This window comes from Boleophthalmus pectinirostris, unplaced genomic scaffold, assembly GCF_026225935.1.
Source record: "Boleophthalmus pectinirostris isolate CB_2022bp ecotype Guang Dong unplaced genomic scaffold, ASM2622593v1 HiC_scaffold_17, whole genome shotgun sequence".
In the NCBI taxonomy this organism is placed as follows: domain Eukaryota; kingdom Metazoa; phylum Chordata; class Actinopteri; order Gobiiformes; family Gobiidae; genus Boleophthalmus; species Boleophthalmus pectinirostris.
In genome coordinates, this window is record NW_026571115.1 from 23,453,209 (window position 1) to 23,477,788 (window position 24,580).

Sequence of the window (24,580 nt, forward strand, 5' to 3'; positions counted from 1 at the left end):
AAACATCCAAGTATCTCCTGCAGCATGTTCATGTTGTTGATGTTCCATTCTCTACAAAATCTAAACAATTCATTCGAGCATACAGCACCTTAAAACAATTCAGCAAGATTCTCATTATTAATTTCAGGACTAAAAACACTGGTAATGAAAGGTATTAAATTCGATGTATTATTTTATGCTCTAAGGCTTTTGGCAGTCATTCTCGTCAAGTTACATACCAACTTTTGTTAGTTAAGGATTTTTTTATCTGTGGAATCTTCCTCATTCTAATCAGAAAACACCTAGAAGAACAACAAGTTCAACAGATCAAATCAGTACACTGATAACATCTTTTTACACCTTGTTCTAATAACAAACATTAAACAATTAAAGCATGTATTAAAAAAACATTTTACTTTTGAGATTTAATTGGGTTAGAATGAGGATATAAAAGCCTCTTTAACTACTAGAGAATTTTAAGTTACATTAATTGTAATATATTTGGAATAAAATATTGAATAATACATGAAATCTGGTATTTTCAAAAATAGACCACAAATAAGAAATGAATCATGAATGAGTGGTGCATGAAACACTAATTAAAAATATCAACACAATATCATAAAGCTTCACTGCAGCTGTCACTTGTAGACTCCCTCACAGTGGGTAACCACAACCTTTACTCAGGAGTACTGATACAGTGTAAAAAATATTACTTAGGAGCAATATAAAAGGATTGCTTTAGGAGTAAAGGTATGGTATTTAAAACGAGTCTGAGAACAATTTTTAAAAATAATTAAGCCAAATACATCAAAGTTAACTCTAATGTTGCTCTCAAGTAAATCTTGGCCTAAAATAGTGACACGTGAAAACAAGCATGGGGAAATACTGAAGGGATTTGCTCAATACAAATCTTCCTCATTCATGATCAAATCATTCATTTCCTTAAATGACTGGGGTGGGGATGACTAAAGCCTATCCTAAAGTCTTAGTGATGACGCCTGTGAAGTATTTCAAGGTGGTTTTATTTAGATCTATTTTGCATTTATTTCAAGAGTGTTGAAAGTGTTGCTAAAAATATAAATACCACAAAACCATCTTAGTGAGTTGGGTTGCCGCTCCACAGATCTGACCTGTGACTTGGCCTGGTAGCACCACTTGCTTCTCCCCTGTCCATGTGATAAGCAGGTGGCTAACTATCCTCCAGAAAAGTTACATAGTGCACCTTTTAGAAGGCTATATTAGAAAACCCAGTGTTCAAAGTCAGCCCATGAAAAGTCTTTCATAATTTTTAATTCAGTGCGTTCATATGACGCAAAACTGGGCTTGTAATCTGACATTTTATTTCCCTGTTTGTTTAAATATGTGGCAAGGAAATACATGTAAGTAACTTGGCAAGGAAATGTTTGTAAGTAACTTTTACTTTTATTTCACAAAACCACATAGGAGGAGTTTATGGGGGATGATCTAGAAAAATCCTTTAAATGCACCCATGACAAAGAGTCTCAACAACAGAAGCTCAACAGCACAAAAGGTGAGTTTTATACTTTTTATTACCATCCATAATTGTCTGTTTCTTGCACTGTTGTGTTGGAATTTTATAAGAAATAAAATAGAGTTTACTGCTTGCAGCTAATTATTTTCTTCCTTTTTTGTGCAGTGAGCACTTTAGAGATGGACAATAAAGACCAAAAGACAACAAAAACACAAAGTACATGACAGTTACACACAGTTATTATAACTTCTGACATGTGCCTGTTTTAAGTGTTTTAAGTATTTCCATTCTCTTCCAGGTGAGGACTCTGATGGCAGTGACCACCAATCCACGCCATCCAAAGGACAGACTAGTTTTTCAGTGCAGGTTCATGTGGAGACTCAGAACTTTCAAGTGCAAGTGCAGGTGCAAAGTCCTGCCTCTGATGTCAAAATTTACGTCAAGTCCCCACTCTCAGGAGTCAAAGTTCAGGTGACTCTTTTAGATATTATTGGATGTTTATTATTAGAATATTATCATTAAAATGCACAATGTAACATTGTCCCCATGGAGATGTTACTGCTTTGTCTGTACTATTTTATAGTATGGCAATAAACTTATCTTTCTTCCATTTATTTAATTTGAGATGTTTTTTAGATTAGTACTGAGACAAGGTGGCAAGGAAACAAGTGGTGTATCCTCCACCAGAATATTACAGAGAAAGAAAGAAAGTCATTATAATTTAAGATAACAAGTTTAGTTATTCCAAATGACATGAGAATAAATTAACATATTAGCTACATTTTGCTACTACCTAAAGCCAGTGTTGGAACATAACAAAGTAAAAGTAGTAAAGTCCTGTACCTACATATAATTTATTGATTATTATATATATTTATCATAAGTATATTTTAAAGTGAATGCTTTTACTTTTAATTCACTACATTTGAGAGAAGGTATCTGCAGCTTCTACACCAGTAAATTTTTTTAACTGAAAAGTAAAAAAATCTGCGTGAAATATTTTTACTTTTTACTCTTTGCTCTTTAAATACATTTTTAAACAGGTACTTTAACACTTACCAGTAGATTTTTTCATGTCATACTTTTACTTTTATTTATTTTTTTGCTGTGGTATCTGTGTTTTTACTTACTGAACAAAACTGAATACTTCATCTAAAAGTTAAGAAGCATTTCTTGAATAGCGACGTATTTTATACATTTTGCTTTTATAGGAGGAAGAGGAGGCCAGTGAACAAAAAACAGAGAGACAACTAGGACCAGGTGAGATATGATGTGTTAGGATTAATATTGTTGGCATGCAGCATATCAATAAAACTACTAGGTAGTGCCATGTTTTCAGAACCTTTTTACATTCTGCAGTTTGTCTAAACAAGAAGGGACCAGTGTTCAAGTTGAAGGTAAGAAACATACTTATCAATAAATAAACTGTATATTCCACAAGAATGTACTCTGTATCATATAGTAAATTTTGATCAGAAAGAAACATTTGATTTTGATTTGTAAAAGTGGAACATGTAATTAAAAGCTAAAGAAATGCATAATAAAATGCTATGTTTATGATTTTACTCATCCATCATTGTTTAGGATAACCATGCAACTTTCTTGGCTGTACATGAGAAGAAGAATGTACAAGTGGAAATTAACATAAACTCTGACCAACAAGGTATTCGTTTGAAATAAACAACTATAATAGTAATAAGAAAGAAGAAAAAACTCAGACAATATTTTCTTACAGAACATACAGTCACATTGGAAGACAGTGTTGATTCAGCTGTCAAAAAGGTAAGGAAAATCTTGTTTTCAATTATAATTGATACAAAATATTTAATAAGAAAAGGCTTTGTAGATGTCTTTGTCGTGATGAATACATGCTATTACAGCAGTGATAAGAAAACAAGGGGAAGTAAATGGCCTGACAGCTAAGAACTTTTTACTAAACATGAGTGTTGCTGCCAGTGTAAGCCTCTGTATAACCAGTAGTAGGCCTTTTCTATTTAAAAAAAAAAAAAACTATACGTAATTGTGGTAGGTCCATCACCTCACAGCAATCTAAATTATAACTGGATTATCAAAGAAGAGTCAATCAAATTGTAAACCTCAAGCAAATAATGTGTAAACAATCTATAGTTTGAGCATGTATTGCTATAAATCTATTTTTTCAAAGATGCATTAAATATCTTTGACTTAAATTTGACAGGACACTCTGACACAGCCAGCCCAAGCACTGTTGGACAGACTGCTCCTGAACAACAGATCTGAGTATAAACTGACCTCTGCAGAGCTTCTTCAGATTGGTCCACCTCTGAAACATGACCAAGACTTAGCTGAGGGGGATCTCTTCATTGTTTACCTGCACAAACTGTTGATGTTAGACTACAGGGCGAGGTATATTTGGGTTAAGGATCAAAGTAATGATATTAGCACAAAGGTATACAGTAGTTCCCCAAAATATGACAACATCCACCCCATGGACTGCCAGATGGCAGTGTTCCACTGCTCAGACAGCTTTCTAAAGCAGAAGCTGGTCACAAAACTGTCCCAGTGTCAGTATGCCTTACCTCTGCTGGTGCCTGACCCTTCCACTGAGGACATAGAGTGTCCTCTATGGACACTCAGACAGATTCAAAAAACATGGACAAAAACTCAGGCCAAAGACAATTCACAAGTTGTGACCAAGCCCATCTGTAAAGCACAGACCCTAATGGTGTTTTGTTTCCGTTTGGGGTCTCTGTCTGTCTCCAAATCTGAGCTCATCAACACTTTAATTAATGACCGCCACAACACGTTCTACCACAGAAGCTGTCCAGGCAGCACCAAAAGTTGCCTTCTGTTTGATGGTGTAGCGGAGATCGCCTGGTACTGTCCTGCTGGAAAACCCAATGACACCTTCAATGACTGTGTGGCCTTCTGCAATCTTCACGGGGATGGTGTGACTCATGATAAACAGCTGAATATACTGATGGACAAGTCCTCCGTCAATGTGGTTTTTGTGCCAACACTAAGAAAAGACCATGTGAGTGCTGAATTCATGACTGTCCTTCTGGAGTCTCCAAAACCGCTCATTGTTCTGCTTGAAGACAGCAACAGTTGTACAATTCAACTCAAAAAGGGAAAATACAAAGTTGGTATTAAAGACCGAGGCCAGTCAGATGTTTCTGAAGAGCTGAAAAGTATCCTCAGAGACATTTTATCTGGTCCATGTGAGTCTTTTCAGCTTGAGTCAATGTCCAACACTGGAATACGAGTGGATGAAGAGGATCCCTGCTGCTCAAAAGGGTTGTCTGCCGCCAAGGAAGTAATGAATACAATTCAAAGGGTAAATGTGATGACAATAAAAAGCAATCTTCTTCCCTGTCAAGGTAGACTGTTACAGGACTGGTGCAGAATAAACAAAGAACAGTATTGTCTCCAAGGAGATATTGAGAAAGAAAGATGTAAAAAACAGAATGAGCTGCTGAAGCTCCGAGAAGATCAGTGCAAAGCTTCCAGTGGTGACCTGATGAAGACTTTTGTCAGACACCTCTCATCTTTGTCTCCAACAGAGAGTGAGTATTACCTCACATGGACACAGATCTTAATGGATGCTCATGTCACAGAAAATGTTTCTTCAATCCAACAAAGCTATAAGCAGAAGTGTGCTGAGGTCTTAGCCCTGAAGAGAAGAGCTGACAAATCTTCTGAATTAAAATCCAAACAAGCAGAACTTGAACAAATATCTTCCAAGCTTCAGTCAGCGACATTTGGCCTTGAGCACATTTTTAGAGAAATGGAACAGATCTATGAAGCCCATAAGTCTCTAAATAAACAGCCAAATAAGGAACGTTCAGACTGGTCTAGATACCCTGAGCTGGCTGCAGAGCTGATGATATCAGGACATCCAATGGAGCTGATGGATGGAGATGCAGGCCACATTCCTTTAATTTGGATCTCAAGTCTCATTGATCAAGTCATCCACAAACTGGGGGACAAGAGGGTCTTTGTTTTGTCAGTTTTGGGCATACAAGGCAGTGGGAAGACAACCATGCTGAATGCCATGTTTGGTCTTCAGTTCGCAGTCAGTGCAGGCAGATGCACCAAAGGGGCCTTCATGCAGCTGGTCAAACTGTCAGAAGACTTCAAGAGAGATTTTCAGTGGGACTACATCCTCGTGGTGGACACTGAGGGGCTGCGAGCGTTAGAATCAGAAGGAAATGGATCAGTTCAACGTGACAATGAATTAGCAACATTTGCAGTTGGAGTGGGAAACATGACTCTGGTGAATATCTTTGGAGAAAACCCCTCTGAGATGCAAGATGTTCTGCAGATTTTGGTTCAGGCTTTCATGAGGATGAAGAAAGTCAAGCTCTCACCAAGCTGTGTGTTTGTTCACAAGAATGTGACAGATGTTGGCGCTGCAGAGAAAAACATGGAGAGGAAAAGGAAACTGAAAGAAACACTTGACCAAATTGTCAAAGTAGCTGCCAGAGAAGAGGTTTGTGATGCTGTAAGTTTCAGTGACATTATTGAGTTTGATATTGAAAAAGATGTGAAGTACTTTGCTGAACTGTGGGAGGGAAGTCCTCCGATGGCTCCTCCAAATCCAGGTTACAGTGTAAGTGTCCAAGACCTGAAGAAATTCATCCTCTCTAAAGCATCACAGTCTTCAGGAGTCACTCTCTCTGAGTTCAAAATTAAAGTGCAAGATCTCTGGAATGCTCTGTTAAATGAAAATTTTGTTTTCAGCTTCAAAAATACCATCGAGATCTCTGCTTACAGAAGACTTGAAGTTGAGTTTGGAAACTGGACATGGGCCCTGAGGAGTGAAATGCTGAACATTGAAAAACAGCTTCACACAAGTATTGAAAATGGGACAGTTCTCAGAATTGATCATGCTTTTCTTTTGGGGCAAATAAGCAGGAAATATGAGGAAATAAAAGCTGCCATATCCCAATACTTTGACAGAAAGGAACAAAAAGACCTCTTGACTCAATGGAAAAACCAACATGAACAAAAGATTAAAGATTTTTGTGATGAAATAGTCAGAAGAACACAAAGAAATCTTAGTGATTTTCTTGAAGAGAAGAAAAGAAATGAAAAGCTAAACGAGAAGAAGATAATTTTAGAGGACCAGTTACACCAACAATGCAAGGAACTTGCTCATCAAGTGAAAATCAACATGAAAGATGGAGACCTTGAAAAACAGTTCCACTCTCTCTGGCAAAAGTATGCCCCTGCACTGGAGGAACACGTAAAATGTGTTAAAAAAATAAACTTAGAGCGTGATCAAAATCAGGTTCTTCAAGAATTTGGCTTTGAGTTCACTTTGATTATTACACGTAAAAACTCAAAATGCTACACAAATCTGTCAAAACTTGAAGATTACTCAGATTATGTCGAGCAAAAAGGCAATCATAAAACAAAACAAAACATCACAGAATTCATCCACACAGTGCAGGAAGAAGCTGAAGAGATCATCAAGAGCAAACCTGTGGCAACAAAAGGCTACAATACAAACTACCTGAGAGAAATGGCACAACATGTCAACACAAGTGTGAAGGAATTTCAAACAAAGTGGAAATACTCTCTGAAGCAGGAGTTCACTATAGATCTCACTCTGTACGTCTTTGTCAGCACAGAGACATGGATCTCCGAGTCACATGAGAAGTTTATGAAGACAGAAACACACAGGTATTTGGAAAGAAAGAAACAGGAACATTACACAGTTTTCTCAAGCTTCTGCAAAGGAGAGTCTTCAGCGGTGGTTCTTGCTGAAATGATCTGTGAGAAACTGAAGGCCTCCATGACTGAGACAGTGTGTAACAGAACTGCCATTGATGTTGCTGAAGTGATGAGGACCAGTTATCCAGCGTTTAATGCGAGCAGGCTGAACTTAGAGAAACATGTGCTGAAGTCTCTGGCAGAGAAAGGAGACTTTAACAGATACATGACCTACATAGAGAACCCAAAGACATACATTGAGCTCTTCATCAAAGAAGAAGTCCAGGACTATATCCACAGGGAGAAGAATGTGCAGATTCTTCTGAAGAAAAATGTTGATGAGATCAAAAATCATGTGACTATAGCTCTGATTCAGGCTACTGAAAAGGTGAAAGAAGGAAACATAGAGGTGTGGCTGCAAGAGTTTCACAGTTTGCTTAGAGAAAAACTAAATTTTGGCCAAATTCTAGCTCAAAATTTTAAAAGTGTGACAGCATTTAGCTTTCTTAAAGAAGCCATAGAGAAGCGTCTTTGTCCCATTACTGAGGACCTCAAAAACCTCCCACTGGATAAAATGAATGAGTTTCGGCTTCACCCAGACCAGATCCTGATTGATCAGCTTTGTAACTGCTGCTGGGAAACATGCCCCTTCTGTGCTGCTGTTTGCCTCAACACAGTCAAAGACCACAGTCCGGACAAACACAGCGTGCTCTTTCATCGCCCCACAGGGATTGAAGGATGGCACATTCGGGGTACAGTGGAAATGGTCATTGATTTTTGCACAACATTAGTTGCAAGTGACAAAAAATTCCGTCCTCAGTCCTTCTCACATGTGTCTGTTCCTTACAAAAAATATCAAAGTGCTAGCGGGAACTACGCTGAATGGTTAATCACTCCTGACGGATCCAAGCTGGTCTACTGGAAATGGTTTATTTGTCGATTTCAGAAGGAACTGGAGGATTACCACAACTTAAAATTTGTGGGTCAAGGAGAAATCCCCAGCGAATGGAGAAACTACAGCAGAGAGGAAGCAATACAGAGTCTGAATGAAATATGCACATAAAAACATTAAGCCAATATCAGAAAACAGGGAACTAGGGATGGTATAACCTACTGGTGATTGGGAGTAATTTTTTTTTTTTAAGGATGCAATGAAATTTTTGAGATTGAGAATATTTGATTTATTGATTTTATTATGTAACACACATTTATATCATGGTTTATTATGACATGGTTTATACTAGTGATTGGGAGTACTGTAATATTTTATTTTTTAAAGATGCAATGAAATACTGTTTGTTTTATTTAATTGACAATATTTGATATATTGATTTTATTATGTGACACACGTTTATAACATGTTTATTATCAGGTATGTCATAATGCAGAATACAGAATACTTAACTAATTGTAAGACCACTACTGATTGAAATGCAACAAATAATAAATGTGATGGGTTAACGAGTGACAAGTGACAAGTGTGTTTCTTGTAGTGAGTATGAGTAAGCTGTCCATGCTTCTCACCGGCAACATATGAGGGATTAGAGTCGACAATGTTTTCTTTACGTTTTACTTTATTACTTTAATTTTAGGAAAGAGGGCAGTAAATATATAATATACTAGTGTGAGATCTTCAAGGACATCAGTTGGAAGTCCCCACAGATTCTCAAGTACTTGATGACGTCCATGTCCTCGCGGTTAGGGAAGTGCACTTCTTGATCACCAGGGAGCTCCACCTCAAACATGTCTCCACTAAAATTCACCACGATCTGAATTCAGACAGAACAGATTCATATTAAGCAGAATATTCACTTTAAATGAAATCATCTGCTGCATAGTATGGTTTATTCATTTATTTTGCATTGACTTATACATTTGCTGTCCACCCTGACTATGGCTGTCAGAATCAGATTTTAATTATCACTATCTGTCAAGTCCAAACTACAGTTCAGAATCTTCTAATTTGAGCAGGTAATGCTGTTGAGAATAACCTTGATATTTTCAGAAGTAGTATGACCACTTAGCAACCAAGAAATACTTATTATTTTGTCATGAATCGTGGTATTGAAATTGGTATTGCATTTGTTTTTTCTTCAATAGTAAAAAAAATGAGGACGTTACCTGAGTATTAAGACATGAATAACCTGAATAACAAAACCTGAATTAACCGACTGAAATTGTAGACTATCTTAGGACCCTTTGTAACCATCTGTATTGCGTCCACCTCTTCAGCTGCTCCTATCCAAGGTCTGTTAAAAGGTCCGTCTGGCACAGTTAAAGGGACAGTCTGGAATTTTGGACCTCATTTCCTAGTGAGCCAGAGTGTTGGAGACGTGTGGAGACACTTTTTTAAAATATTCCATCCATTCCTTGTATTTGCAGAGGTCGCTGGTGCTAGGCTAGTGCATGTCAATGGCCATAGTTATCCTGCCACTAAAAACCGTCTTACCCACTCCACAAAACACCCAAAGCAAATCTATTATTACGCGAGAGTGTTGATGTAAACGTGTGTGTCAATAGAATAATTTTAGAAGTAAAAACAACCTTGCATTTGAAGGATTTATGTCTGAGCAGCAGCAGCGAGTTGTACTTCCTGATAGAAAGCTTGGCAGCGGCGGACTGATATATGAGAAAATAGTTCCTCAACATGCAACGATTCATGCGATGCAAGGTTAGTTTTATTTCAAACATTATTCTATCAACACAGACATTTACATTGACAGTCTGGCGTAATAACAGATTTGCTTCGGGTGTTTTGTGGAGTGGTTAAGACTGTTTTTAGCGGCAGGATAACTATGGCCATTGACATGCACTAGCCTAGCACCAGCAACCTCTGCAAATACAAGGACTGGATGGAATATTTAAAAATTCCACATGTCTCCAACACTCTGGCTAACTAGGAAATGAGGCCCTACGTCCAAAATTATGGACTGTCCCTTTAACCTATTGAGGGATAGATCAAACACAGAGTACAGTTTATTATTTGTGCACTGTAAAATATTTGATAAACATCCCTACCTTGACTTCAGCCCCTTTCTGCAGAGTGTTGTTAATTTCTCGTTTCTCATCGCCCCAACACCCAGCCGCCTTAGAGTTACACACAAAAACAGTTCCATCGAGATCATCATTGAAGCGGGGATTGAAATGCAGCGCCAAGTCCTCCTTGTCGCAACCGAGGTCAATCTGGAATCTGAGCACCAGGCATACTAATTAGTCTGCAGGTTTACATTAACACTGTATGGTTAACTACAGACTTACCTGTCCGCGTCATGCAGAATCAAGCCTTTAATTTTCAGATTGTCTCCAGCTTTGAAGTCCATATTCTTCATCTCAAGTTCCTATGAAAAAAACGAGTCACACAGAATTTCCTCATTACAACAGGGACCAGACAAAGGTGAGTTTATGTGATTGGTTCAGTCAATAAGATTATAATAAGCCAGACAGGCACAGTTTAATATTATGGTTTCAAATAGGCCTAACAGAAATAAGCACAAAAAAAAAAAAAACACAAAAAAAACTGCAATACATATATAATAGTGGGTCAAGACCAAGACCATTGCATATATTAAGATTAATTATCAAGACAAGTAGATAATTAGAAATAAATGATAAGACAAATAAGTAAAATCTACCTCACCATGTTTGCTGCTGGTGTTGCCACAGACTAATGGAGAGGGACTGTCTTTTTCCTGACAAACAAATGTGAGAATAAACATGAATTTAGTCACAGATTGATTTTGGATTAAATTATCAAGGCCCTTTTTACTAATAATGTTGTGAATGTTTTGGATACTCTTATTTATGTCAAGGATCATTCACTGAGTATTAAGGAATCAGGACTTCTATTTTATTACAATAGTAGAAGATTAGACTTAGATTTAGACTTAGACAAACTTTATTGCTCCACAAGGGAAATTATTTGGATGCAGTAGTTCACACATCTCAACATAATATAATCACAAAGAGCGAAATGTAAATGTAATAATACATTTTAAATAAGAAGCAAAAAAGATAGCAAGAGACAGGTGTCAAATAAAGCATAATTATAGAAATGTAAATGTACAAGTTACAATAAAATTGAAAGATAAGTAATAAAATATAAAATCACAAGTTTACACGAGAGGAAGACAGAGCAACAATATGATGACTGACAGGACATATGGCTATCTGTTACATAAAGGTAGGGAGTAGAGAGTATTATCTGTGACAGAAGGGTGAGCTGTTGTACAGTTGTAGGGAGTATTATCTGTTATATAAAGGTGAGTTGTTGTACAGTTGTAGGGAGTATTACCTGTTTCATAAGGGTGAGTTTTGTAGTTGTAGGGAGTATTAGCTATTACATGAGGGTGAGTTGTTGTACAGTTGTAGGGAGTATTATCTGTAACATAAGGGTGAATTGGTGTACAGTTGTAGGGAGTATTATTTGTGACATAGGGGTGAGCTGTTGTAGTTGTAGGGAGTATTATTTATTACATGAGGATGAGTTGTTGTACAGTTGTAGGGAGCATTATCTGTGACATAAAGGTGAGCTGTTATAGTTGTAGGGAGCATTATCTGTGACATAAGGATGAGTTATTGTAGTTGTAGGGAGTATTATCTGTTACATTTAGGGTGAGTTTTGAAAACAGTTGTAGGGAGTACTATCTGTGACATAAGGGTTAGTTGTTGTATTTGTAGGGAACATTATTTGTGACATAAGGGTGAGTTGTTGTACAGTTGTACAGAGAATTATTTGTGACATAAGGGCGAGTTGTTGTACAGTTGTAGGGAGTATTATCTGTTACATAACCGTGAGTTGTTGTACAGTTGTAGGGAGTGTTATAGTATGAATGTAGTCCTGTATCTCCTACTGTTAAGCAAGTTATCTAGGTTCCATTTACATTGCAAAGTAATTGAAATTGAAATTTTCCTAATATATGGTTTAAAACGTAGACTCTATAATTGATTAGATATATATTAACCAAATAAGTAACCCAGGATCCCAATGAACCGATCCCCAATCCAATCCACGAGCATCATGCCAAGAGCTTCCGGTTTGAGCGCGGAAGTGACGCACCAAAGTAAATAATGCGCTTTTGCTGCATTTGATAATGGTGAAAAGTGCATAAAATCCGCGGCTTTTAACTCACGTTTCACTGCTACAGCGTCGAGCGTGGACACACAATAGGTAATGTCAATAATCTCGTTAATGTTTTAGCTATTTCTTTGTGTATTCAATGGATGCTCCACCTTTTAGTAGCATCGATTACTAGTTAGCCATTGGCATCTCATTTCAGCTCGTTTGTTGCTTTTAGTACATTATTAGCCCATGCAACGTCAATATATTTTGCAAATTAAATCTGCCATCCATAATAATAATAATCTTGTTATTATGACTTTGTACGATAGCAGCTGTCGGTCCACCTGCTATTAAGTGCACCCCCAATTGATGTCCTAATATAATGCATGTTTATTAAGGGGATGTGTAAGGAGATCAATCAAACTCTCTAACATTATTTGAGTCCATGTACTTTCATTTTCCTTCCTTTCACTCCGATCGTTTAGGCAGCACGGTCTAACAATGTTCACAGACATGGACTACGAGCTGGAAGAAGACAAGCTGTGAGTCACTATTGTGCAGTGTCCCATTGCACTTTAAATGTGTTTCATTAAATGGCTGCTTCACGGAACACTTGAATTATTGTTATGTTTTGTTATAAAGTGGAATACCAACTGTACCAGGGACAGTCAGCCTCCAGAAAGATGCCAACAACCTTATTGGAATAAGCATTGGGGGAGGGGCGCAGTACTGTCCTTGTCTCTACATCGTGCAGGTAGGGCTGTTTTAAAAGTAACTCATTCATTCATTTAATATGTAAAAGAGTAAATGAAGCCCATGTCCTGCTCCAGGTCTTTGATAACACACCTGCTGCTCTGGAGGGCACACTGGCTGCAGGTGACGAAATTACAGGCGTTAATGGCAAACCAGTGAAAGGAAAGACAAAAGTGGAGGTGGCCAAAATGATTCAAGCTGTCCAGGTACACTCTAAACATTTATGCATATTTAGTCATTAAATTTTTATTCATTAGTATATATAAATGACGGTGTAAATACGACACAACTTTAATTAATACAAAAGTCAAAAGAAACTAAAAGAAGGCTGTACTCACGTTTCCTGCTGTGAAATTGTCGATAAGAGATAGTCAATGTTCAAGCCCACCACTGGACTGGTGAATATGTTGTCTGTGTAGCAATGCTGCGCTAGAGAGGTTGATACAATGAACAAAAGCAAGTGGTACTATGTCTACGTCATGTTGTTTTAGGAAGGAAAAAAATCCATGACTTCCTGGACCTGGATTAAAGTCAGACAGTACTGTGGAATTTAAAGGATTAGTTGGTTTTGCTTTTGTCAACCTCTTAGTTTTGGGAGCTGCAGCATAATAATGATTAATTTCAGATTTGTTAATTTTTGTTTTTCAGGGAGAAGCAGTTATTCATTATAATAAATTGCAAGCGGATCCAAAGCAAGGGAAATCTCTCGATATAGGTCTCATCTGGATTCCAAACTAACCTTAACTTAATAATTTAATTAAAAAATAAATAAATCTCATATATATCTGTGTTTTTAGTTCTGAAAAAAGTAAAGCATCGCCTTGTTGAGAATATGAGCTCCGGCACAGCAGATGCTCTTGGTCTTAGTAGAGCTATTTTATGCAACGGTGAGACCTCATACTGTGGATTATAAACTTGAACAAGTGTATTGTTCAGTGAATGACTGTTGTTAGTTATTTTCAGATGGCTTGGTGAAAAGATTAGAAGAACTAGAAAAGACAGCTGAACTCTACAAAGGTAATTAAAGAGTTATAAAATGCTGAAATTGATGTTAGTCAGATACTACATGTTGAGTTTGTGTACAGGACTTATGGAACACACAAAGAGACTCCTGAGAGCTTTTTTTGAGCTTTCTCAAACTCATAGAGGTGAGTTCCTGTGTAATTGTTTGCTAGTGTTTTAAAGAGCACTGTTTTCTGATCTATGTAATAATGTTGTTTCCTCATCCAAAATATACCTAGTTGTGTTTAGTTTCACACATGGTTAACACTTAAACCATGCATTTTTAGTACTTCTCTCAATCAGAAAGCACTTTGAATTCAATAAACACACACAAGCACAAGGTAGAGCAGAGCATTTCGAGATTTGGACATGTAGACAGACTAAGAATAAAAGACATATGTGAATGAAATAAAATACAACTTATGTTTTTGATGATGTTAAAACATTATATGACTAAATTATGACTAAAAGCTAACAAGAGACAATTTAGCATAATGTAGGACCTTTTAAATGTTATCACAAATGAACTTCACCTAAATTGATTCACACCTCTTTGCTTATGCAGCCTTTGGTGATGTTTTCTCTGTCATCGGTGTTCGGGAGCCACAGGCAGCCGCTAGTGAGGCATTTGTAAAGTTTGCAGATGCTCACCGCAGCATTGAAAAATCTGGTATTCAGCTTCTAAAGACTATCAAACCTGTGAGTTAATTATGAATGAAAAGAGTGAAACTCGTCGTCGTCCTCATCTCATTGACTTGATTTGGTTTTACAGATGCTCCATGACCTCAACACGTACCTTCACAAAGCCATTCCAGACACGAAGCTTACTATCAGAAAGTATCTAGATGTGAAGTTTGAATATTTGGTAAGATAAAATAAGCAAGTTATTGTAATGAAGCTTTAATTAGTGAAGTAAAACATTTGTCTCTTTTAGTCTTATTGTCTGAAGGTCAAAGAAATGGATGATGAAGAATATAGCAGCATAGTGAGTACATAGTGAATATTATTTGTTAGTTTTAATTAAAATATTGTTTCATTGGTCTTTTTAAATCATTTTCTCCAACAGGCCATGGGTGAACCGCTGTACAGAGTTAGCACCGGCAACTATGAGTATCGCTTGATTCTCAGATGTCGCCAAGAAGCTCGTGCCCGCTTTGCAAAAATGAGGAAAGATGTTTTGGAGAAAATAGAGCTGCTTGATCAGAAGCACGGTATGTGATGTCAATTTGTCAATGATTTCTGTCAGTGAATTTGTTTCAACTAACAAATCAGTACTACTAATCCCCACCATATCACCCACCATATCACCCACCATGTACTAGAAAAACATTGATCAGAATTTGAAGTTAAAGGCTCATCATGTGACATTTCTGGTAGCTGATCTTCCAACATAGAGCTATTTTATTGCTTTGTCTAGAGTGAACCGTGTCTATTAAGCTTATTTTTCTCCATGGAGATGAGCAGAGCCAAGTTACAGGTCATATCTGTGGAGCGGTGGCGCTGCTCAGAATAATTAATACACCTGTCTTAATTGAATAGATGCAATACAACAATCATTCCAGACAAAGCAACATCCCCATAGAGACCAGCAGGTTATTTTACAAGTTTACAAGGCAGTAAAAAAATGTACTGGTGTCAGCTTCCTTTTATAAACTGCATTTATGTTACTCACTCATGCCTGTGTCTGTCGTTTATCTTAAACGCAGTCCAGGACATTGTGTTCCAGCTGCAGCGTTTTGTTTCGAGCATGTCCCACTACTACGACGAGTGTTACGCAGAGCTGAAGGAGGCGGATGTGTTCCCCATTGAGGTGGACCTGTCACGCACCATGATGAACTACAGCAGCCAGTCCTTCTCCTACACAGACGAGGATGACGAGGAGCAGGGGGTCGGTGGTGAAGAGGTGCAAGGAACAAGCACAGTCCAACAGGCGGAGAACGGTGCAGAGAAGCTGATTGATGATGACTAAGTGTGTGGTTAAAACCAACCAGTTTTCACTTTTTAAACTGGCAAACAATCAAATAGCATCAGGTCCAGGTCACATGGTTATTTCACTTTGGATTTAGGTCAGTTGCGACTAAATGCAAAATATTTAATTTATCTGAACTGTGCAGAATACTGTATACATGAGATGTGCCTTCTATCCCTGATGAGGAGGTGGCCACTGTTGGATTGTTTGTATTGTTAATGAAATTACATTTTCCAGTACTATGCTACTGATGTGTCAACAACTAATCTTATATTTACATATTTTAACTTATGCTTTTTGATTTATTTAATAGATTTCACTATAGCTTTACATTTACATTCTGTAAATTGTTATACAGATACAGATTTGTGTGAGCTTTATTGTAATATATTTTATGTTTTTGTTGTGTGTTAAATGGCATCCAAATTGTCCCACTATACAATGTATTCTATGGTTAAATTAATAATTAAAATTATCTTTTGGAAAATCATGAATAATTTGAGATTGCTGTCATTTGTGCAAGATTGAAATGAGATGGTTCACAAAATTGGGTGCATGGTTCTAGCATATTATAAAAATCATTCTGTTTTGCAATTGTGTCTGCACGAAGAACAGCAAAATGAGAGCATTTTTATTCACAAATGTATTGCATCTACAGTCATGGTTATACATCTGTGCGCCAGTAGAGGGCAGACGCGAGCTCCCAAGCTTTACTAAAACATCATGAATCTACTAAAATACCGTCCAGCATTATCGCAATCGTTAGAGAAAATTACAAAACACGCGTTAAACATTTGTTTCACGCCATGTAAAAATAGCAAAATGACGGAACCTGTCCTGAAGAATCAAGTTATTCTTCTCTAATCCCACCCAACCACTCACTGACAAAGAATTATCAAATAATTACTAGCCAACAGTATTTAATTGCTTTTAACAAGCACACGTTACCGATATTGACGTAATGATGGATAATAATAATAATAACTCTGTCCACGATGTGGCAATATAGCCCCAGTGGCCTAATGGATAAGGCACTGGCCTCCTAAGCCAGGGATTGTGGGTTCGAGTCCCATCTGGGGTGAATCATTTTGTTTTATGTGATAATATTTGAACAGTCAAAAGTTTGTTTACAGGAGTATATTTACACACTGATCCAATAGATACCTTTTTCCAATATTGCATTTTGTACAACGCAATGCACAGTGGAGTTTATAACAATCAGCCAATCAGGAAACACGCCGCCTCAAAAGTACCTTTACCAGTAAATGGGAAGAAGCTAGTTCGTAGCTCCCTCCACTTCTTGTTTTCCCAGTCTGTGTGAAGATCGCTGGAAACCTATAGACTTCCAAAATGTTTTTGACACGGTGGCAATGTACTTGCGCTTTAGCTGCTATTCTGTGCTCGGCTGCGACCTTCGCCTCCCCAAACAGTAAGTAGATCGGGATCATGTGAAATCAGGAATGGCAGTAGTGTGGATAATCTTGAACACGTACAGGCTGTTCGATCTGTTTACACAAATATCATACACAGTTTGAGACGTTGTAGTTCACTGAAGGAAGTGTGTTTTTTACCAGGTAGTGTAAGGACAATTGTGAGGTAACTTTCGTTTTTACCTATAGTACCTTTCCCCTACACACGCGGGCGCTTCTTCAGCATTACTACAATAAATCAGTACTGACAAAATCGTATTATTGACTATGGGACTATGCGATCCCGTTCTTGCATTTTGTATATCAATAATTATTGTATATTAATAATTACATAGAGCCTATATTCAGAGGCGGCGCGACCATTAAGCAAAAGTAGGCGGCTGTCTTGGGCCCCCAAACCTGGAGGGGCCCCCAATCAATTGCCCTCAGTGCTTACTCATGGCCGAGGCCTCAATGCAATTTGATTTTCTCTCAATATGACATTAAATGAGAGTAATTTACTTTTAAACAATAATCACAAGAAAAATAATAATAATCATATGTAATGGATGTAAACAAAAATGTAACTGTACTAGCAAAAAAATTAAACTAATTCCAGTGCTGGTTATCTAAGCTAAGCTACCTAACTAATAAAACAAGTTTCCAATCCACCATAATGCAAATAAATAGAGATGTGCGTGTCTCAAGAACAATGGGGAAAAACAGACAATAAATATATTAAACAAACCAAAAAAAGGTGCATTATAGTGAGGGCCCCAAAGTCAAGATTGCCTAGGTCACCCAAATTGCTAACTCCACCACTGCCTATATTCAATAAATCTGTAGCAAGACTGATGTATTGAGGCTTTGTTTCAGTGTCTGCAGCCACTGTTTACTGGGACCCCACTCACAAACTTGTGGTGCTGAGGGAGGGGGTTCTGGAGACTGAGGGGGACGCGTATGGCTACCTGAATAATACCTTGAACAGTACTGGGTGGAGTGTCCTGGAGATCCGGGCGGGCTATGGAATGACCAAGCAAGATGAACTCACCTTCTATCTGGCTGGATACTTGGAAGGCTTCCTAACAGCACAGTAAGTGTCAGGAATGTGCTGCCTGTGCACTATTGGAGCCATGTCTCGTGCTCCATGATGTAGAACGCCAGGCTAAACAAAATTATATAACCTATATAGGAAACATTTTATTGCTATCATCTTAAAATGCTTATGACAGATTCTCAAATTTTTGCTTAATTTGGTGGAATAATACATGCTCAAATATAAATGATAGTTTTACACCAATCAAGAAGCAATTTGTGGAGAAAAAATATGTTGGAAAAAAAAGTACAAAGTTTTTTGACGACGTCACACTAGGGCGAATTCTGTCCGAAAGTTTGGCACAATTTACACACAAAACACATTTTTTTATGATACTTTCAAAATTTTCAACAAATAAATGTGTTTTTTTTTTGTTTTTTATTTGTCAAATAATAATTCATGTGTACATTAAAGGAGATTTGCCCTACTTACAGCAGGGTTGTTAGGTGACTCTCCACCAGGAGGTAAAATTTAAAACCTATAAAATTGCCAAAATGGGGAGATAATTGATTTGTTTTTTTTGTAAAATAAAAAAAAAAATTATTATCTTAAGCGTATAGTTCAGCCTGTCATAAGCACTTTAAGCTGTATTTTGCATATGGTAGAGAACTTTGGACATGATCCTCTGTTGTTTGCAATTTCAGACAGATCATAGACCACTGCACCAATATGATGCCACAGTTAATCCGTGACATTAAGACACTCGCCCTTGTTGAAAATTTCATGGAGTAAGCTGCTGCTCTTTTGACTTTTGCTTTTATGTTAAATTGAATGGTGTTTTGCATTATGATTCTGAAGTCATATTAAATTGTACATGTAGTAAACAGGATTCATGGGTCAGATCCCAAGTGAAAGAGAAACAGAGCGGTGATCCTCTGTGGGCGCATGCAGGCTTCATTATGGCACAGATGGACGGACTACAGGCTGGGGTCGCTGATTGGGCCAAGAAAAATGGAAAAAGGGTTTGTTTTACATTCAAATATACAGGCACAAAGTTAAGTCAATGTGAGGGAACTGATAGGCATGCTCTTAAAAAAAGTACTGTAATTTTAAACTGGTTCTTCTTTTCATTGTGTGTAATAAGGAAGCTACAGCCATGTCTATTATGTGATCATGTATCATTGTTTAGTCTTTATCATATGTCACTCAGAAGGCACTCGAGTGAGACTTGAGTTACTAAGTTGATGAGTTGATAAAATGGACTAAGACTTTGGACTCGACTTGGACTTGAAGGCCAATGACTCGGGACATGGCCTGGACTTGAGCCCAGGCTTGACTTGATGCTTTCAAAAACAAGAAAAACTTGAGCATGTCCCTCAAACTTCTCTATTTGTTACTTTGGATGTAACAGTAACTGAAGTTACATGCTATCATCAAATGTCTCAGCAATATACAGTACAATGCATTAAAGCACAGACAATAAACTACATAACCCATGATCCTTACATTTCAGTGCAGTCTACATGATGGAATAATGGTTATAAAGCTCCTAAAAAAGCTTTCTACAACCCTTTAAACTTTTTTACAGTACAATTTAGTTTAAAAATCATATACACTGCAAAAATACAATCTGTATTTGGTACTTCAGTCTAAAGACTAGAAAGGGACTTGAAAGGAGCAGAGGACTTGGACTCGACTTGGACTTGCCTGTCTTCAACTTGGGACTTGACTTGGACTCTAGGTCAAAGATTTGAGACTTGAAAAACAGGCTTCTGTGTGGCACTATGACAAAAATTTAAAGTGAAACTGAATTCATAATGAATTAGGTGATTCCAATAGTTTATGAACCAAGAAGGTTATAGTGCGGTTGGAGTCTGCATGTCCAACCTCATCCGAGCTTCAAAGATGTGTTCTGGGAATTGGTCACACTAAAAAGCTCACAGAGAATGGATTAAATGGTTGTCTGTTTAAGTATGTTAGTGTCAGCTCTACATTTCACCAGTTCCCTGTTAATATGACATTGACGCCAAAGTACTCCCACTAAAGCCCTATAGGAAAAAGCAAGGCAGTACAATTTAATTCTAATATGTTTCACTGTAATTTATACTCTAACAGGTGTTTATCTGCTGTTTTTCCCAAAGCCACTCACAAAGTTTGAAGTGCAGTTTCTGAACGGAGTTGGAGATCTGCTGGATCTGATCCCAGCCCTGAACCCCTCCCACCCTCCACTCCGAGACTTAAAACTTCCTGGGATGGGGCACTGCTCCGCCCTCATCAAGGTCAATATTACTATTAAGATAATCGTAAGGATGAACATTTTAGAACCTTTATAAAGTAATTTCCATTCAAGCTATATTCCAAAAAGCCCTGTAAATGTAAAGTGCTTTTTATTGTCTTTTTATTGCCACATTTACTTTATCATTCAAAAAATCTATTTGTGACCAAGTGCACTGAATAGTTACTGAATGAGTAATACTTTAATCCTCAGATGCTTCCTGGTTTTGAGAACCTGCTGTTTGCCCATTCCAGTTGGTACACTTATGCTGCCACAATGAGGATCTACAAGCACTGGGACTTCAATATTGCAGAATCAAACACAGCTACTGGAAAACTCTCTTTCAGCAGCTACCCAGGCAAGCAAACGTGCACTCATGTATAACTGCATTGTGATTTTAATTGATTTGCTAGAAACACATATCTGCATGTATTGAATGTGTGGCCAAATTGACTGCAAAATAATGGAAACTGTGCAATGAGTGGAGTGTGAAATATTTTATTGTTTGGCCCCCTGTGACTCCAGCTATTTGGAACAACGGATGGAAATTATCCTTAGTCTACAATTCAGTGTTTACGTTCATGTTGTGTCATGTTTGTCCATTAACACGCTCTGTCCCAATCGAATAAATAAATAAACAGTTTTTTTAAATACCATCAGAGAAAATTGATTAAATTACAATTACAATACATTTAATTTTTTATTAAAGCTGTTCATTCATCATATTATAAAAACAATTGATACAGATTCACTCTCCCAATGTGTCTCATGTGTATTTGGCTCTCACATTTCATTCAGGATTCTTGGTGTCCCTGGATGACTTCTACCTCTTGGGCAGTGGCCTGATGATGACACAGACCACCAACAATGTCTTCAACACCGATCTCTTTAAGTTGATCACCTCTGGGAGTCTATTTGCTTGGCAGAGGGTTCGACTGGCCAACAGCCTAGCCTCTACAGGAAAGGAGTGGGCAGAGATTTTCTCCCTCTATAACTCTGGTAAGACTTTCATATTATACAGGTTGTTTTTATGTTGGAGTACTGTATTTTCTTTGTTGCTTGCAGGCACTTACAACAACCAGTACATGGTGCTGGACAGAAATAAGGTGAAGCTGGGGCACAGTGTGGAGGATGGTGCTCTGACTGTGGTGGAGCAGATCCCTGGATTTGTGCAGTCATCAGATCAGACTCAAGCTTTACGACTAGGTAAAACAAATACTTCAAACATCTCCACTCAAATTATCTATGTGCAAACAAATACAAATTATAAGGGCATATTAAAAGTGCACAATGTAACTTTTCTGGTGAATCGTACACCACCTTCTTGTGGAATCTTCTTGAGAAATCTTGTTTGCAGAAATTTGCAGTAACTACAGATTCTTCAGTGATTCAAAGGAAAAGTGAAGTAACCGCAGTGAATATTGTAACTAAAGAATCCAAACCAGTTATTGCACTTTTCTGTTGTTTTACTGGAGAATTTCACACAGCTCACAGATACTGCAACATGTTTTGTTGTCTAATTCTAAAATGACAAAATACAGCCTTGAAACTTTAAATTTCTTATTCAAAACATAAAATAAAATACTTCATGTTTCTCCCCAAATATGTTTCCTTAGACTACCTCATTTTCTGTTCTTTAACTGTACATTCAGAGGTCAAAGGTAAACTCAGTGGTAATGATTGTGATAGATACATGTGACCTCATCATATGGTAGCACATAAACACACTATCATTACTGTACCACTGGCATACACAAGAGGGACAGCGTCTAAACTTTTTTGTTTCCTCAGTTTAAATGTCAGTGCCGTTACTGTGTCTGTCCTTTGTAGGGCAGCATAGATGCTATTACTTACCTTTCTAGCATCTACTACATTTCAGATGTTTTTAATTGTAAACATTTTGCTTATCTCCATGAGATATGAGTGTAATGCCAAAAGTCTAAGGAAACTAAGTGACAAGGACATGAGTGGTGTATCCCCATGGAGCTATAATAATTATATTATAGTTCTATGTGTATCTCCCAACTGAAGAGTGAATGCACCTTTAAAATGTGATGAATGAATGATGATGAATGCATGTTGGCTAATATTATTATCTTAAGCTGTAAAAACAAAAATCATGATGTATAATTTACCCAATATATTTCAGACATTTGCAATTGACATACAGTAATCTATTGCTGATTTCTTTATTTATTTTCTTTGTTTTCACTTCCTCCATTCATTTAAATGTAAATCTAAGCAGAACTACATTTAACTATTGTGTTTTTTGCTGGCCATTTCTTACAGGTTACTGGCCATCCTACAATATTCCCTTTCATGAGAACATTTACAATCTGAGCGGGTACGGGTTGATGTGGCAGAAGTTTGGAGAGGACTTCTCTTATGACCTTTGCCCCAGGGCCAAGATCTTCAGACGAGACCAGGCTACGGTGACAGACCTGAAATCACTCAAGCATATCATGAGATACAACAGTACGTCAGTCTATTAACAATGAATAAGTCTCTTTTGTTTGTATGTTTGTACGAAGAGAATTATTGATGAGTACATCAGAGGAACAGTCTTTGTTACATTAATTGAAATGGTTTACATTTACAGAGAAGGTGTAGTCAATATATTGGCACAATGATAGGGTTAGAAATGTCAGGGGAATATGGGCAACAAAGTAAAATGTATTTTTAAATAAACTGAGTTTGAAAATTGAAAGATTTACAAATTTTGAAACATAATTTCCCATGGTCTTAAATTTGTTTCTTCAGATTACAAGAAGGATCCATATTCCAAGAACGACCCCTGCAAATCCATCTGCTGCCGCAATGACCTGAAGGCAGTGAACCCCTCTCCAGGAGGCTGCTATGACACTAAGGTCAGTGGAAGTAATTACAAATAAAAAAAATACTCAAAGACTCAAAGATCAAATTTAGGTCATAATCTTTTCCATGTCCAAAACTTTGTCCTCACATTCAATACAGATGCTTCCTCCAATGTCTTTTATGATTCTCTATGCAGGTGACAGACTACAAAATGGCTGCGGACTTCAGAGCTGAGGCAGTGAACGGGCCCACCTCACAGGGCGGGCTACCACTGTTCAGATGGGACAAGTTCACAAACATTAGCCATGTGGGACTGCCGCGCTTTTACAATTACACGTTTGTCCCAATGGAGCCTCTTCTCTTCAGTCCTTGATTTTTGATATACAGACTATAGACAGGTATCACTGATATCACTGGTATCACAGGTATCACAGGTATCACTGGTATCACTGGTATCACATGTATCTGGTACTGGGAGCGAGTGCACATGTACTGTAAATACGCATGTTCTGTAAATGGGGGGAAGGGGGTAAGATTTTGTAAACTGCCAAATCCAAAGTATTTTTAAATATCTGGTTTACAGAAGACAAGGAGTTAGATGGTGTTGTATCCAATGTTAATTTGTATATTATGACAATGTGCAATGTTTCTAAATTTATTTGATTACTCAGGGCTCTTCTACTGTGGTGGCTTGAACTATTTGTATTTGATATTTTACTGATCCTAAGAAAATTCAGGTTTTAGCCTTACAAATTTACCCAGCAGTCAACACTGAATAATTGAATATGAATCTCATGGTATGAAAAATAACAACTGGCTTATGTTGTGATTGTTGTTTCTAGCATTTTGAAATAAAAATGTATGGAGTGTTTAATTACTGCTGAAAATCAGCCTTCTTTATATCCAATTTTAAAATACATCATAGCTTTATTCTATGTAAAAATTGCCAAACTTTGTCTACTTGAAAAAAAACTACAGTAAGACTATTCCACTCTGCTGTACTTTTTGCAAACCATCAGCTTTTATAGCTAGATATTATTAAATTTTAATTTATAAATGTTTAGATTATCTTACTAATGTAGTAGTACTCTA

At 37.3% G+C, this 24,580-nt stretch overlaps 4 protein-coding genes and 1 non-coding gene across 5 annotated transcripts; 4 read left to right on the top strand and 1 right to left on the bottom strand.

Moving 5' to 3' along the window:
* The first annotated feature begins 1,454 nt into the window (after positions 1-1,454).
* LOC110162263 (interferon-induced very large GTPase 1-like) lies at positions 1,455-8,636 on the top strand. Its single transcript, XM_020927131.2, has 8 exons — positions 1,455-1,513; positions 1,640-1,690; positions 1,773-1,945; positions 2,686-2,734; positions 2,834-2,871; positions 3,059-3,137; positions 3,210-3,256; positions 3,672-8,636. The coding sequence occupies exons 2-8, from the start codon at positions 1,654-1,656 to the stop codon at positions 8,232-8,234; spliced, it is 4,986 nt and encodes a 1,661-aa protein (XP_020782790.2). The 5' UTR covers positions 1,455-1,513; positions 1,640-1,653; the 3' UTR covers positions 8,235-8,636.
* Positions 8,637-8,666: 30 nt separating this feature from the next.
* On the bottom strand, positions 8,667-13,508 carry LOC110162267 (galectin-2-like). Its single transcript, XM_020927134.2, has 5 exons — positions 13,322-13,508; positions 10,809-10,860; positions 10,430-10,509; positions 10,190-10,361; positions 8,667-8,940 (listed from the first exon to the last, which is right to left on the bottom strand). The coding sequence occupies exons 2-5, from the start codon at positions 10,809-10,811 to the stop codon at positions 8,791-8,793; spliced, it is 405 nt and encodes a 134-aa protein (XP_020782793.1). The 5' UTR covers positions 10,812-10,860; positions 13,322-13,508; the 3' UTR covers positions 8,667-8,790.
* pick1 (protein interacting with prkca 1) lies at positions 12,209-16,400 on the top strand. The gene is made up of 13 exons (XM_020927132.2): positions 12,209-12,338; positions 12,716-12,772; positions 12,873-12,984; positions 13,061-13,189; positions 13,632-13,698; positions 13,781-13,870; positions 13,947-14,000; positions 14,069-14,131; positions 14,551-14,684; positions 14,758-14,850; positions 14,920-14,970; positions 15,052-15,196; positions 15,692-16,400. Exons 2-13 carry the CDS (start codon positions 12,732-12,734, stop codon positions 15,952-15,954), a joined length of 1,242 nt encoding a protein of 413 aa, XP_020782791.1. The 5' UTR covers positions 12,209-12,338; positions 12,716-12,731; the 3' UTR covers positions 15,955-16,400.
* Positions 16,401-16,962: 562 nt separating this feature from the next.
* trnar-ccu (transfer RNA arginine (anticodon CCU)) lies at positions 16,963-17,035 on the top strand. The gene has a single exon. It is a non-coding gene; the product is annotated as a tRNA-Arg (tRNA).
* A 140-nt stretch (positions 17,036-17,175) lies between these two features.
* plbd1a (phospholipase B domain containing 1a) lies at positions 17,176-24,362 on the top strand. Its single transcript, XM_020927200.2, has 11 exons — positions 17,176-17,383; positions 18,240-18,456; positions 19,104-19,187; positions 19,280-19,421; positions 20,541-20,678; positions 20,888-21,032; positions 21,473-21,673; positions 21,740-21,880; positions 22,964-23,149; positions 23,435-23,541; positions 23,685-24,362. The coding sequence occupies exons 1-11, from the start codon at positions 17,305-17,307 to the stop codon at positions 23,859-23,861; spliced, it is 1,617 nt and encodes a 538-aa protein (XP_020782859.2). The 5' UTR covers positions 17,176-17,304; the 3' UTR covers positions 23,862-24,362.
* The last annotated feature ends 218 nt before the right edge of the window (positions 24,363-24,580 follow it).

Coding starts and splice junctions, on each gene's coding strand:
- LOC110162263 (XM_020927131.2), top strand. CDS start 1,654: ATGGACAATAAAGACCAAAAGACAACAAAAACACAAA. Junction 1,946..2,685: donor TCTCAGGAGTCAAAGTTCAG/GTGACTCTTTTA, acceptor TTGCTTTTATAG/GAGGAAGAGGAGGCCAGTGA. Junction 2,872..3,058: donor GACCAGTGTTCAAGTTGAAG/GTAAGAAACATA, acceptor ATCATTGTTTAG/GATAACCATGCAACTTTCTT.
- LOC110162267 (XM_020927134.2), bottom strand. Junction 10,362..10,429: donor ATTCTGCATGACGCGGACAG/GTAAGTCTGTAG, acceptor CCTGGTGCTCAG/ATTCCAGATTGACCTCGGTT. Junction 8,941..10,189: donor AGAAAGGGGCTGAAGTCAAG/GTAGGGATGTTT, acceptor GTCTGAATTCAG/ATCGTGGTGAATTTTAGTGG.
- pick1 (XM_020927132.2), top strand. CDS start 12,732: ATGTTCACAGACATGGACTACGAGCTGGAAGAAGACAAGCT. Junction 13,871..13,946: donor TAGAGCTATTTTATGCAACG/GTGAGACCTCAT, acceptor AGTTATTTTCAG/ATGGCTTGGTGAAAAGATTA. Junction 14,971..15,051: donor ATGAAGAATATAGCAGCATA/GTGAGTACATAG, acceptor TTTCTCCAACAG/GCCATGGGTGAACCGCTGTA.
- plbd1a (XM_020927200.2), top strand. CDS start 17,305: ATGTTTTTGACACGGTGGCAATGTACTTGCGCTTTAGCTGCTATTCTG. Junction 17,384..18,239: donor GACCTTCGCCTCCCCAAACA/GTAAGTAGATCG, acceptor GCTTTGTTTCAG/TGTCTGCAGCCACTGTTTAC. Junction 21,881..22,963: donor GACTCAAGCTTTACGACTAG/GTAAAACAAATA, acceptor CATTTCTTACAG/GTTACTGGCCATCCTACAAT.